At 41.0% G+C, this 15,000-nt stretch overlaps 1 protein-coding gene across 7 annotated transcripts in view; it reads left to right on the forward strand.

The window, feature by feature from the left end:
* LOC115225773 (zinc finger MYM-type protein 4) overlaps positions 1–15,000 on the forward strand; it is a 133,434-nt gene that overhangs the window by 102,305 nt on the left and 16,129 nt on the right. For all 7 annotated transcript variants that reach the window (XM_036514639.1, XM_036514640.1, XM_029796724.2 and 4 more), the window contains 2 exons: positions 9,145–9,230; positions 11,780–12,053. In XM_036514639.1, the coding sequence (XP_036370532.1) occupies positions 9,145–9,230; positions 11,780–12,053 (360 nt within the window). The remainder of the gene's footprint in view (positions 1–9,144; positions 9,231–11,779; positions 12,054–15,000) is intronic.

A 15,000-nucleotide genomic window follows, 5' to 3' on the forward strand; every position in this document is an offset into this window, starting at 1 on the left:
GCCAGACGAGGCTGGCAGACGGCCACGCTCGGATGGTGTTTTTATGTGCCACCGACACAGGTGCCAGATGAGGCTGGCAAACGGCCACGATCGGATGGTGCTTGTTACGTGCCCACAGCACGGAGGCCAGTCGATGCGGTACTGGCTACGGCCACGTTCGGATGGTTTTCTTATGTGCCACGTGCCACCGGCACTGGTACCACAAAGATACAAATTCCATTGATGTTCATCTATTTTGATTTGTTTTGATTTTCACTTGTCTCAACAGGTCTTCACAAGTGTCACAAGAAGGAAGGTATGCACAGGTGGACTGAATACGTCATATATATATATATATATATATATATATATATACACACACACATATATATGACGGGCTTCTTTCAGTTTCCGTCTACCAAATCCACTCACAAGGCTTTGGTCGGCTCGAAGCTATAGTAGAAGACACTTGCCTAAGGTGCCACGCAGTGGGACTGTACCCAGAACCATGTGGTTCGTAAGCAAGCTACTTACCACACAGCCACTCCTACGCCTATATTTGAATATTCATAATAAACAAGTGGAAAATGGTTTCTTTCAGTTTCCAGTTACCAAATCCATGCCTGTGCAGTGCCACGTGAAAGTGTCCATGTGGTGTTACATAAAAGCACCCGGCGCACTCTGTAAAGTGGTTGGTGTTGGGAAGGGCATCCAGCTGTAGAAACCACGCCAAATCAGACTGGAGTCTGGTGCAGTTCCGGTCATACTGTCCAACCCATGGACAACAGGCGTTAAATGATGATGATGCTGATGCATAAAACTTTAGTCAGCCTGGAGCTGTAAGCAGAAGACACTTGCCCAAGGTGCTGTGCCAAGAGAATGAACATTCGTGATCAAGCTTTTTGCCACACAGCCATACCTATATGCCAGTGGTTCTCAATCAGTGTCCATATAAGATTTGTTAGAATTTATGGGCAATAAATTGCTTATACTCCTACAATACAGCTAAGTTTAAAGCAAAAACAAATTTTATCTTGATGCGTAATAATTATTGCCCTTAAAACATGGTTGTTCCGTAGGAATTGACATTACTACTATCTTAACTCTAGGAGGATGCCTTCTCCAGCAGGGTATTTGATGCAGCCTGCATCTGATTTTATCTTGATACAACACGTTGTTCAACACTATACTCACATGCACACACTTGAAGCCATGTTCAAACAGACAGACACACACACACTTCATGTTCATATTCAACACCACCACCATCATCATTATTTAACATCCATTGTCCATGCTGGCATGTGTTGGGCAGTGTGACCAGAGCTGGGGAGCTGCGTCAGGCTCCTGTCTGATTATGTATGGTTCCTACAACTGGATGCCCTTTCTAATGCCAACCACTTTACAAAGTGTACTGGGTGCTTTTATGTGGCACCACACGGGTGCTCTTATGTGGTGCCACACGGGTGCTCTTATGTGATGCCACATCGGTTCTCTTATGTGCTGCCATGAGTGCTTTACACCACTAGAAGGACCAGTCTTAACATGTCTATTGCACAGTACAGGTCTTCTTGAGTACAGCAAGGCGCCAGACATTTCAGTCCTTTGTCATCTCAACCTAAAGGTTCTGCATCCTGAGGTCGTTATTCTGTACTTCATCCATGTCTTCCTGGGTCTTTGTGTTCCATCCTCTTTGAAAAATCAGCTCTTCTTTATGGAGTTGTTGGCATCCATCTGAATTCCATGATCAAACCAGGACAGTCTTCTCTCTTTTTATACAGCGACGAATTCCTCTTATGCCTAACTTCTCTCTCAAAGCATTAGCACTCCAGTGGAGCATCCTAGCTTCATTCCTTTCTAAGCATTGCATGTCCTCTGCATTTAGTGCCTATGTCTCACTACCATGTAGAATTTCTGCTCATTTACATGCATTGTACAGTCTTCCTTTCACTCAGCGAGAAAAACCATTTGTGGCTAACAGACGTAACCATTCTCTGAATTTCCTCCATCCTGTTCTTATTCTAGCTATCATACTCTCTGTGCATCGTCCCCCACTACTAATTTGGTCCCCTTGATAGTAGAAATTATTTACTATCTCTAATGAGCCACCAGGGCATTTGAGGGAATCAGTTTCCCGGGTCTTTAAAGTTTTTATTGATTCTGTGCATGTTTTCCACATACAAAAACTATCTTCTCAGATAACCTTCCTATTAATCCACTGCACCTCTAGTCTGTCCATAACTTACCCTGGCTATACCATATGGAGTTTCCTGCAAATTGAACAAAGCCACCTACTTACCTGAGTGGGGTAGGTCCTGTCAGTTGCTTTGCTTACTAGGACCTTAGTCTTTGCTAAGTTAACCATAAGGCCCTAAGATTCCAGGTTTTGCTTCCACACCTGGAATTTCTCTTCTAGCTATGATATGGAACCTGCTATGAGGGCAAGATCGTCAGCATACAGTAGTTCCCAGAGGCTGCCGATCTTGAATTCTTCTGTTATGTCCCGCAGGACAATGATGAAAAGAAGAGGGACTAAGGACTTGACGAGCCCCTATCTGTAAACAAAATTCTTCCCTGTACACGTGGTTAACTCTCAGCACCACACAAACATGTTCTCACTCACACACACACACACTCGACACCATGTTCACACACTCAAACACTCGACACCATGCTCACATGCTTGTTACCATGTTCACACACTCAAACACTCGACACCATGCTCACATGCTTGTTACCATGTTCACACACGCACACACTCGACACCATGCTCACATGCTTGTTACCATGTTCACACACGCACACACTCGACACCATGCTCACATGCTTGTTACCATGTTCACACATGCACACACTCCACATGTTCATTCACACTCAATCAAAACCATATTCACATTCAACACTATGCTTGCATGTGCACACACACACACACATGCACACACTTAACTTTGTTTATATATACACTTTACACTGTACTCACACTCTCCACACTATGCTTACACATTCAATGCTATGTTTATGCACTCAACATTTTGTTCACTTGCACACTTAACATGTCCGCACGCACGCACGCACACACCACACACACACACACACACACAACGCCAGACTTAGACACTTATCACCACATTCACGTCTGCACCACCAGCCCTCTTCCTCCACCACCACACAAACACTTAAGACACCTGTAATTGCACTAACCTCACCCGCTTATCCAGTTTCAATATTAGTAACTGATAGTGTAGGGTGCATTGCACTTCTTCTTCCTCCTCCTCCTCTTCCTCCTCCTAACACTGACTGAAGTGACTTGTGGTTGATACAACGCCTTAAGTGGATCTCTTGATACAGGTTGCTTCATACAGGTTTATGGTCAAGGAGTGCTATACATACATATATATATATGCTCATACACATGCACACACACACACATATATATATATATAAACTTGACACATTTACATGCATATTTTATACACACATTTACCTGCATGTGTGCATACATGCACAGACAATTCCAAGCATATTGTCTGTATGTAACATTATACGTACGTATACACACATATTTGCATATGTCCACACTTACACACACACACACACACACACACACACACACACACACACACACACATACACACACACACACACACACACACACACACACACACACAGATGCATATTGGTGACTCTTTTATTTTGATCTGCGCTGTTGGTTATTTAGTGACTTACAGATTGGACTCAGCATAGTTTAAACTCTTTACTTTATTAACTACACTCTCATCATCATTGGTCGACCGTGGTCGAGACAATGGAATTTACCATGCTACGCCAGACTTCACGGTCCATCACAGCATTACGGAGGTCCTGTTGCTGGATGCCTGTATCCCTGGAGATTACATCAGGGTAGGAGAGTGTGCGTCCTCTGGTATCGCGAGCAGATGGCTTCCAGTGTTGACTATGATATGTATAGAAACTATTGAGGATACATGGCTTAGTGGGCAGAGTATTGCACTTATGATCTCAAGGTCTTGGTTTCAATTCCTGGATCGGGTGCCGTGTTGTTTTTTTGAGCAAAACAGTTCATCTCATGTTGCTCTCTGATCACTTTAACGCCTGCCATGTGGTACACCATGCACCTGTTTAGTCAACATAGATTTGATGGAGGGGTGAACTGATATACAACACAGACATTCAATTTCTTGACTACCCACAAGGGGCTAAACACAGAGAGGACAAACAAGGGCAGACAAATGGATTAAGTCGATTATATCGACCCCAGTGCGTAACTGGTACTTATTTAATCGACCCCGAAAGGATGAAAGGCAAAGTTGACCTTGGCAGAATTTGAACACAGAACGTAGCAGCTGATGAAATACGGCTACTCATTTTGCCTGGCGTGCTAACGGTTCTGCCAGCTCACCGCCTTTTTAACACAGATATTCAGTCACTATAAACAGGTCATTCGTGCAAATAGTTCAGTAGGAAATTGCAGCACCATTTTTCTCAAAACTACAAGAGACTACCTTCATCATCATCATGATCATCATCATTGTTTGAAACCAGGTGAAAGAAGCTCCGTATTGAGTCTAGCCTGGTTGGGTTTCCATTTCCAGTTATGATTGTTTCATTTCTCTAACACTTAATTCTTTTTAGCATCTGAGGGACCTTCTGTCCCTGAGACCAGCTTAAATCTTGGGGAAAATAAGGACTCATTTCTTATACTCTGTGTGTGTGTGCATGCATGTGCTGTGTGTATATGTGTGTGTGTGTGTATGCAACATGCCAGGTAAATTGAATCAAGCATCCTGTCAGTGAATCGCTGCCTTTACATCATTTAAGACTATTGTGTTAAATCTTGTGAGTGGCACTTGAGTTAGTTGGGCTTGGTGGGTTCTTGGGTTGATTGATTTGGTCAGATTGATATAGCTGACCTCGACAGATTTGACTTGGCTGGGGAAAAGGATGGCTGGACAAATTGAGTCAGTTAACTTGAGTAAATTGAAATGGATAGACTGGGCAAATCGAGACATTTGAACTGGGCAAATTGTGATGGTTTAACCCTGAGCAAATAGAGAGGTTTGACCCTGGGTAAACCGAGACAGTGTGACCCTGGGCAAACCGAGACGGTGTGACCCTGGGTAAACCGAGACGGTGTAACCCTGGGCAAACCGAGACGGTGTGACCCTGGGCAAACCGAGACGGTGTGACCCTGGGCAAACCGTGATGGTGTGACCCTGGGCAAACCGAGACGGTGTGACCCTGGACAAACCGAGGCGGTGTGACCCTAGGCAAACCGAGACGGTGTGACCCTGGGCTACCGAGACGGCGTGACCCTGGGCAAACCGAGACGGCGTGACCCTGGGCAAACCGAGACGGTTTGATCCTGGGCAAATCGTGATGAGTTGACTCCACCAGGCACTTTGAAGCATTTGATTTTAAGTAGATTGACGCAATTAGTTGATCTGGGCAAATCGAGACAGTCATTTATGGGCAAATTTATGTGGCTGGTTTGAGTATTCTCCTAAATTTTCCCAAAATACTAACTTAACACAAGATAGCTGTAATGATGGAAATTAAGGTAGCTGTTTTGGGTAAAGTGAGAGGGGGTTAATTCAGGAAACTGGAGATAGTTGGGACAACATTTTACAAATTCTGAGATGAGAGAAGATTCTTTAATAAAGTATGTGTTTCTATATTTATTTAGAAACCGAGAAATAGGTAGAGTATTTGAAGTGTGCCTTCACTGTCTTTGTTACATAGTTTTGATACATAAAATATGATGTTGTGACATTCATGCCTTTCTTAATGATTTAGGTGATGTGGGGGAATACCTATGATTAACTTGGTTTATCAAAGTCTGAGTCTTTATCTTAATGTAATCTGTGTTTTGAATTAGTAAATGAGCTTTTTGATGTTGCTTGATGAAATATTCTTGTCACTGTCATCACCACCACTAACACTGTCATCGTCATCACCGTCATTGCTTTACTACTGCCACCACCACTACTGTTATTGCTATTCATGTTATCACTACCACCATCGCCACTGCTACCACCACACAACCATCACTGCTACCACCATCACCACCTCTATCCCCACAACCATTACTACTATCACTGCTACCACCGCCACTATCATTACTGCTATTTCTGTCACCACTACCGCCATCTCTACCATTACCACTAACCACCAATACTACCATCATTACCTTACCATCACCATTACCACCATCACCACCTCTATCTCCACAACCATTACTACTACCACCGCCACTATCATTACTGCTATTGCTGTCACCACTACCGCCATCTCTACCATTACCACTAACCACCAATACTACCATCATTACCTTACCATCACCATTACCACCATCACCACCTCTATCTCCACAACCATTACTACTACCACCGCCACTATCATTACTGCTATTGCTGTCACCACTACCGCCATCTCTACCATTACCACTAACCACCAATACTACCACTATAATCCCTATCACATTACAATCACTAACTGCCCTCATCTTCAAGGGTTACCATGGATTTCTTTTTCTTTTTTTTTTTTAAGTTTGACATCAGAGTGAAAAATATGTTCTTGGGGCTTTGTCAGAATTTGGAAATATTTTAACCCTTTAGCATTCAGTCAGATGTAAATGCTTATTTATCCATATTGCTTTGAATTCATCTTGCATTATTTCATAGTGGCTTTGAAGTTTCAATGAGGTGATTGTTTATTTTTAGAATGACATTGTAGGGTAGGTGTGAGAAGCTGGATCTGGGTAGTTTTGAACTCATCATGCATTACCTCATAGCTTTGAGCTTTCAAAGAAGTGATTCCGAAAGATTCCGAGTTCGATTCCAAGCAGTGACCTAAATAATAATAATAATAATAATAATAACAACATCAAAAAATACCTATTTCTTTACTACCCACAAGAGGTTAAACACAGAGAGGACAAACAAGGACAGACAAATGGATTAAGTCGATTATATCGACCCCAGTGCGTAACTGGTACTTATTTAATCGACCCCGAAAGGATGAAAGGCAAAGTCGACGATGGCGGAATTTGAACTCAGAACGAAACGGCAGACGAAATACGGCTACGCATTTCGCCCGGCGTGCTAACGGTTCTGCCAGCTCGCTGCCTACATCAAAAAATACCTCAGGAATGAGAACCCAGATTCGAAATTTCTCCATGACACCTGATGAAGGCTGGAGGGTATATCAGCCGAAACGTTGTGTTAACAACAAACAAGATGAGGACAATTATCCGTCAAATGTAAATGATGTACACAACAGTTATGTATGCACTTATGTGTAAACGGCTAGCAAAATTTACACTTGAATATATTCCACCTACCAAATTCATGCATAGGGCATTAATTAGCTGATCCAGGGCTACGCTAGGTGACAGTTGCCCAAGGTGTCACATAGTAGAGCTTGAACTCAAAGCCATACAATTGAGATACAAATGTTTTAACCACACAGCTATTCCTGTGTGTATATAATTTCTACACACCTACCTTTTCTGTTCCTCTATCCCTATTCTCTCTCATATCCACCTTGTGCCTTGACAATACATATCTCTCTCTCTGTCTATCACTCTCTCTCTTTCCAGTTGGGGGAAGCTATGTATCTCCTCTTTGGCAAAACACTCATTTCTGTCCCTCTATCATGCTCCCACCTTCTACAATATTACACCCTGACTTAGCTGATCGGGGTCTTGTCTTGAGAGAACTTGGTGACTTCACTGGTGGCGATGCCATGAAAAGGCCTCCCAGTATACTCTGTAAAGTGGTATGGAAACCATGCCAAAGCAGACATTAAGCTTGGTGCAGCCCTCTGACTCAGTTCCTGTCGAACCAGCCAAACCATGCTCCAGCATGGCGAAAGAGATGTTATACAATTTTGAAATCAATATTTATTATTAATTAAATCCTGATTTAATTGACTTAAGAGTATAAAAACTGCAACCCTTTGCCAAACCATGTTGATCCAGTGTGGCAGAGTAGGCTCATCAAGCTAGTATGATCCTGAGCTTAAATTCGCAGCCTCCACACCAGACTGGTTGGTGGAGAGAGCATGCTGAGGCCTTCACCCTGCAGTGGACATAAGCAATCCAAAACCATGAAGGACAATGGATCGATGGCCAGATTCTGTAAAATGGCAGGGGAGAAATGCCTTGTGGCATTTATGTTCTTTTTATGTTTCTGAGTTTAAATTCCATTGGGTACATTTGTTCCTTATTTCTGAAGCCAATTAACCAAAAAAAAAAAAATAGGGGTACTCGTCAAATACTGGGGTCTGGGGCAAACTAACCGATTATGCTCACCTTTCCATTTTGTGACAATTTAAGATTTTCAATTAGCTTGGTTGGTTTAATTAAAAGTTTTCAAAAATTTCTTATTAATTCTGTAAAGTTATGTTTAAATTCTAGTCATTTTCCCCCCTTTTCTTTTTTTCTTTTCAAATTGAATTTTGATTTAAGTTCAAGTTTTATTTTTCATTTTGCTTTGATTCCCCCAACTCAGCACTTGGTAGTTTTTGAATTCTTTGTTTTATCAACCCTTTTGTTACTGTATTCATTTTGAGATGCTCTGTGTTTCTTTCAATTAATTTTAAATATAACAAAGAATTTAGCAAAAGAACTGAGTTATCGTTCAGCTAGTGTTAGGAACCTAAATTGTGACTAAGGTTTGGTGGAAGATTTTAATTCAGAACTTTTGAAAACAAGACATTTGTACTACAGAACCAGAGGCGGTTTCAGGCGGGTTGGTATCAAAAGGGTTAATGTGAAATTTTAATCTGGAAAAAAAGGGGGAAAAAAAAAATAGGGTGGAAGGAAGGGTTCAAAACAAAACTGAACTGGAATTTTTTTCCTTTTTTTTTTTATATTCTGTAATTTGAACTTGTTTCACCAAGGTACCACTGCTTCTTATTTGAACCCTTTAGCATTTAAACTGGCCAGATCTGGCCCCTCACACTTACCCTACAATGTCATTCTAAAAAAAATAATCACATCAAAATCTCAAAGCTATGAGATAATCCATGATTAATTCCAAACAATGTGAATAAATAAGCATTACTTTTGACAGAGCAATGCCATAGAGTTGAATGTACTGACTTTTTATTTACTTTTATTTATTTTTGCTTTTGTGTTCTTTTTAGGTGGACAACGCCCACAGACTTCCACCAGCCTGAAATCAACTACACAAGTGCCAGTCATAATTAGTTCTCAAAATACATCACAAAAGGTCAGCATCACCAATTCCTTTGGTTTTTTTTTCCAATCTGTAAATTGCATGGGTTATCACAGGGATTCTCAACTGGAGTCCATAAAAGATTTTTAGGGGTCCACTGATGCAATATAGTAAACTGGGGGTCCACAGTAGTTTTTCAGGGGCTATGAAAAGATTGTGCCATAAATCGGATTTGAATTTTTTCTTTTACGCAATGAAGAGCAAGCCTTCTTCTATCATACTCTCAATTTTCGTCAACTTGCGCCACAGGGTCTCGGAGAGGAGATAGTGTTAGTTGAAGGCTACCAAACCTGCCACACACACACACATACAGACAACTTCACCTTTATATGTATAGATATTTTTTTTCAAATATGAATTAGAAGCAGTGCTAGTCTTGTGAACATTATTGAAAACACCGACTCAATGTATGTACTTTGTTTGTTTGCCAGTAGGTACCAAATTTGTTACCAGCAAACCACCAAGGCACATACATTGAATATGTGTGCTTGATAATATATATATATATATATATATATATATATACACACACACAATATAGTGTGCAGAAGTGGCTGTGTGGTAAGTAGCTTGTTTACCAACCACATGGTTCCGGGTTCAATCCCACTGCGTAGCACCCTGGGCAAGTGTCTTCTACTATACCTCGGGCCGACCAAAGCCTTGTGAGTGGATTTGGTAGACAGAAACTGAAAAGAAGCCTGTCGTATATATCTATATATATATGCGTTTGTGTGTCTGTGTTTGTCCCCCTAGCATTGCTTGACAACCGATGCTGGTGTGTTTATGTCCCTGTTACTTAGCGGTTCAGCAAAAGAGACCGATAGAATAAGTACTGGGCTTACAAAAGAATAAGTCCCGGAGCCGATTTGCTCGACTAAAGGCGGTGCTCCAGCATGGCCGCAGTCAAATGACTGAAACATGTAAAAGAGTATAAGGAATCCACTTAAAGGGAATTCAGCACGCTAGAAAGAACAGCTAGGTTCTGTAAACCACAAAAATAACGGATACATTTGGAAATGAAAAACATTTACCATCTAGTACCTAGATTAAATACTGTAAGTTTTTGGATAATTTTCGGTTAAAAGTTGGCGGGTTTTCATTGTAGCCAGCGAAGGACTGCGTCTGCGCAGTAAAATTTGAAAAGTTAGTTCGTATGAACACGAGACAAGTAGCCTTGTTTGTCTCATGTTGGATATGTTTAACCCTAGGTTGGACCTTGTGAGTTCCCCTTGACTCGCTAAAAGATGATCAGAAACCAATTGGTCCAGGGTAATAGATGGTAAATGTTTTTCATTTCCAAATTTATTCCGGTCGAATTTTATCCATTATTTTTGTGGTTTACAGAACCTAGCTGTTCTTTCTAGTGTGTTGAATTCCCTTTAAGTGGATTCCTTATGTGTATAAATATACACTATATCATATGACTAATATATAGTCTTCATCATCATCATCATCATCATCATTTAGCGTCCACTTTCCATGCTGGCATGGGTTGGACGGTTCAACTGGGGTCTAGGAAGCCAGAAGGCTGCATCAGGCCCAGTCTGATCTGGCAATGTTTCTATGGCTGGATGCCCTTCCTAACGCCAACCACTCCGTGAGTGTAGTGGGTGCTTTTTACGTGCCACCCGCACAGGTGCCAGACGGGGCTGGCAACTGCCACGAACGGATGGTGCTTTTTACGTGCCACCAGCACGGAGGCCAGTCGGGGTGGCGCTGGCAACGGCCAAGATCGGATGGTTCACTTACTTGTCACCGGCACTGGTATCACAGCTGCAATTTCCATTGATGTTGATCGACTTCGATTTTGGTTCTTCTTTCTCATATCTGATTTGATTTGATTTTGATTTTGATGACTTTTTTTTTTTTGCACGTTAGACCACTGGAAAAGTAAATTTTGATTGAATGTTTTAATTTTAATTAAATTCCATTTCCATTTGACATGATTTTATATATATATATATATATATATATATATATATATATATAACAATTTAGGAATGGCCTGAACAGGCCATTCGTCCACCAGAAAGAGCAGCCATAACTCCACCGCCAAGTAGTGTAATTCGGAAATAAGGTGAAAATTTAAAAACATTTACCCTAATTCATCTTTTATACGATGCATCGTTTCGGTGTCTTTAATGATAGACCAGCTTAATTAAATTAAATTAAGCTAGTCTACCATAGGTCACACTTCATCAGTAAAAGAAACCTGGGAGAGACGGATATACACGAGGCTACTGTATCAATGCCTCGGGAATATCTGTCTTAAAATTTTCAAGACCAACGCATTCGCGCCAAACTTATCGGCAGCAAATATAAACTGCCGATTCAATCTCAGAATTAGTCAGAAAATTATCAATTAATCAATTTAGGGTAGCAAAAAATTCAGTAAAAATTTATCGCTACCAGCGGCCTAATGGAAAAGAGAAAATAGTCAAAGACTAAATATGTATAAATATAACAATTTAGGAATGGCCTGATATATATATATCAATCACTCAAATATACACATGTACATTGTTTTTTTGTTTTTGTTGTAGACGTCTTTGAGTGTTGTTTCTTCTGGTGGTGGCAGCAGTAATAGTAGCAGCAGCAGCAGCAGTAGTTCCTCTGCTGGCACCAGTACCGGAGATATCGGTACCCTCACAGCAGCAGCAGCAGCAGTGGCAGCACCAGGGAATGGTAACCAGCAGATTATCATCCAGCCCACACCTCCGAAACAAGTGAAAAACAAATCCCTGCTCTGCAAGCCGTTTGTACAGACCAAAGCCACATCCTGCCGTCCTCACACTCAATGCAAAGAAGTACAAACTGGTAAATGCTTTACTATTGTCTTCTCTTACTGTCTCTTGTGTCTCTGTGTTTGTTTTTATATTACAATTCTGTCTTGACTGCTTTCTGTGTCAGTAACTGTCTTCTGGGGGCATTTCTGCAACCCGCTAATTAAGCCATAGCTTTGGATATATATACATATATATACTACAAAATTAGAGAATGGAGAAATATACTTAAATCAGTAAAACATCAACTATCAGTATATTTCTCCATTCTCTAATTTTGTAGTATTAATTTACGGTAATATTATTACCTTTACCCATATAATGCAATAGATGAACTGATTGTTTGACAATTGTTAACATCTATGTATTAAATTTGTTGGGTACCTATCTAGCAGTATATTGGATATATATTATCCCATGGTGGGTTGAATTTTCAACCCCTATCTCATTTTATATACATATATATATATACATATGTGGAGGCGCAATGGCCTAGTGGTTAGGGCAACGGACTTGCGGTCGGAGGATCGCGGTTTCGATTCCCAGACCGGGCGTTGTGTGTGTTTATTGAGCGAAAAAAACACCTAAAAGCTCCACGAGGCTCCGGCAGGGGATGGTGGTGATCCCTGCTGTACTCTTTCACCACTCTAAAGGCGGTGCTCCAGCATGGCCGCAGTCAAATGACTGAAACAAGTACAAAAAAAAAAAAAATATATATATAACAAATTAAAAAACAAAACGTATGCATATATACATACATATATGTACGTACCTACCTCCACATGTATATATACATGCATATATGGGTACAGGACGCCAAAAAAACGTCGAACACAATGAGAAATGAAAACATAAACACAAAACCAAGGAAATGGACATTTTTTTTAAACAACGAAAAAATAGAGTACAGGACATACAACACAAGGAAAATTCCCCTTCTTCAGTCGCCATGGTTTCATCTACTCTGCGTTTTGAAGGTGAAGGCGATACGCATCTTCGATAGAAACTTTCCTTCCCGCGAAAAGCAACTTAAATAAAATTTGAGATTTTTTTGCGGAGGGGTAAAAATAGTAACAAAACCAGGACAGTAACGACAGTACAAAATATAAACAGTAAAAGACAGGACAAGGAGAATAACAGTAACACAGACAAGAAGGGCTGTTAAGCCAAACGAGATAAAATATTACGAACGCTATTTTTGAGAACAGCAAAGGAGCCACAGAAAATGCCATCTACACTCGGGTGAAGCAAGGTCAGAAAAGACAGTAGTTTCCTCATCGTTGACTAGCGACGGGACAGGGGAGGAGGAGTAAGAGAAAGGGAAGGGGAGAGAAAAAAGAGGAATGGTTGTATATATATATATTATATATATATATATAGCTAAGTATATGCCTTCTCATCAGCAACTCCAGTAAAGAACAGCCATCACAATTTAGTCCTTTTATTAACAAATTACCTGAGACCCACCTGTGGTTTTGCGGTATAGACTCTCTCATTTTGAAGGTACCAACGTGGGTGTGTGAGTAAGAAGTTTGCTTCCCAACCACTTGTTTCTGGGTTCAGTCCCACTATGTGTCACCTTGGGCAAGTGACTTCTGTTGACTAAAGGCCTTCTGAGTGGAATTAGTAGACGGAAACTAAAAGAAGACCCTTGTGTGTGTTTTTATATTACAATTCTGTAATGAAGTTCCCCTCTTGATCCATTGCAATTAGCCATCAAAATGTACTTAATGCTGTGTTCCAAATGACTGCAAGTGTGGAGGTACTAAATATTTATACTGGTGGTTATCTTAATTTTCTCTTACATATGCCTTGTAGATTATGACCAGTAACACTCCTTAGTGGTTAAGTGACCACTATACTGGCTGATGATACTCTATGTGGAGCTCTAACAGTAATAATCATACATCTAACTGTACACACAAGATAGATGTATAATATATATACATATATAGGCGCAAGAGTGGCTGTGTGGTAAGTAGCTTGTTTACCAACCACATGGTTCCGGGTTCAGTCCCACTGTGTGGCACCTTGGGCAAGTGTCTTCTACTATAGCCTCGGGCCGACCAATGCCTTGTGAGTGGATTTGGTAGACGGAAACTGAAAGAAGCCCGTCGTATACATGTATGTTTGTGTGTCTGTGTTTGCCCCCCTAGCATTGCTTGACAACCGATGCTGGTGTGTTTACGTCCCTGTCACTTAGCGGTTCGGCAAAAAAGGGACCGATAGAATAAGTACTAGGCTTACAAAAGAATAAGTCCCGGGGTCGATTTGCTCGATTAAAGGCGGTGCTCCAGCATGGCTGCAGTCAAATGACTGAAACAAGTAAAAGAGTACATCAGTGGTTTTCAACCAGGGTTCCGCCAGTACATTCCAGGGGTTCCGCAAGAAGTTACAAAAATGCTAAAATCGACAGTAATTTTTAATTCTCCTGTGCAGACATGTGTGCATAAGACAATTAAATTATTGCACAGGGGTTCCTTGAGCCAGTGGAATGTTTCCTTGGGGTTCCGCTCCAGCAAAAAGGTTGAAAAGCACTGACATACATACGTAAAAGAGGCGATAAAAACCTTCCAGAAATGTTAGCACGCCGGGTGAAATGCCTAGCAATATTTCGTCTGTCTTTACATTCTGAGTTCAAATTCCACTGAGGTCGACTTTGCCTTGCATCCTTTCGGGGTCGATAAATTAAGTACCAGTTACGCACTGGGGTCGATATAATCGACTTAGTACCTATGTCTGTCCTTGTTTGTTCCCTCTGTGTTTAGCCCCTTGTGGGTAGTAAAGAAATAAGTATTTTGTCTGTCTTTACATTCTGAGTTCAAATTCCGCTGAGGTCAACTTTGCCTTTCATCCTTTCGGGGTTGATAAATTAAGTACCAGTTATGCACTGGGGTCAATGCAATCAACTTAATTCCTTTGTCTGTCCTTGTTTGTTCCCTCTATGTTTAGCCCCTTGTGGGTAGTAAAGAAATAGGTAT

This window comes from Octopus sinensis, linkage group LG28, assembly GCF_006345805.1.
Source record: "Octopus sinensis linkage group LG28, ASM634580v1, whole genome shotgun sequence".
Taxonomy (NCBI): domain Eukaryota; kingdom Metazoa; phylum Mollusca; class Cephalopoda; order Octopoda; family Octopodidae; genus Octopus; species Octopus sinensis.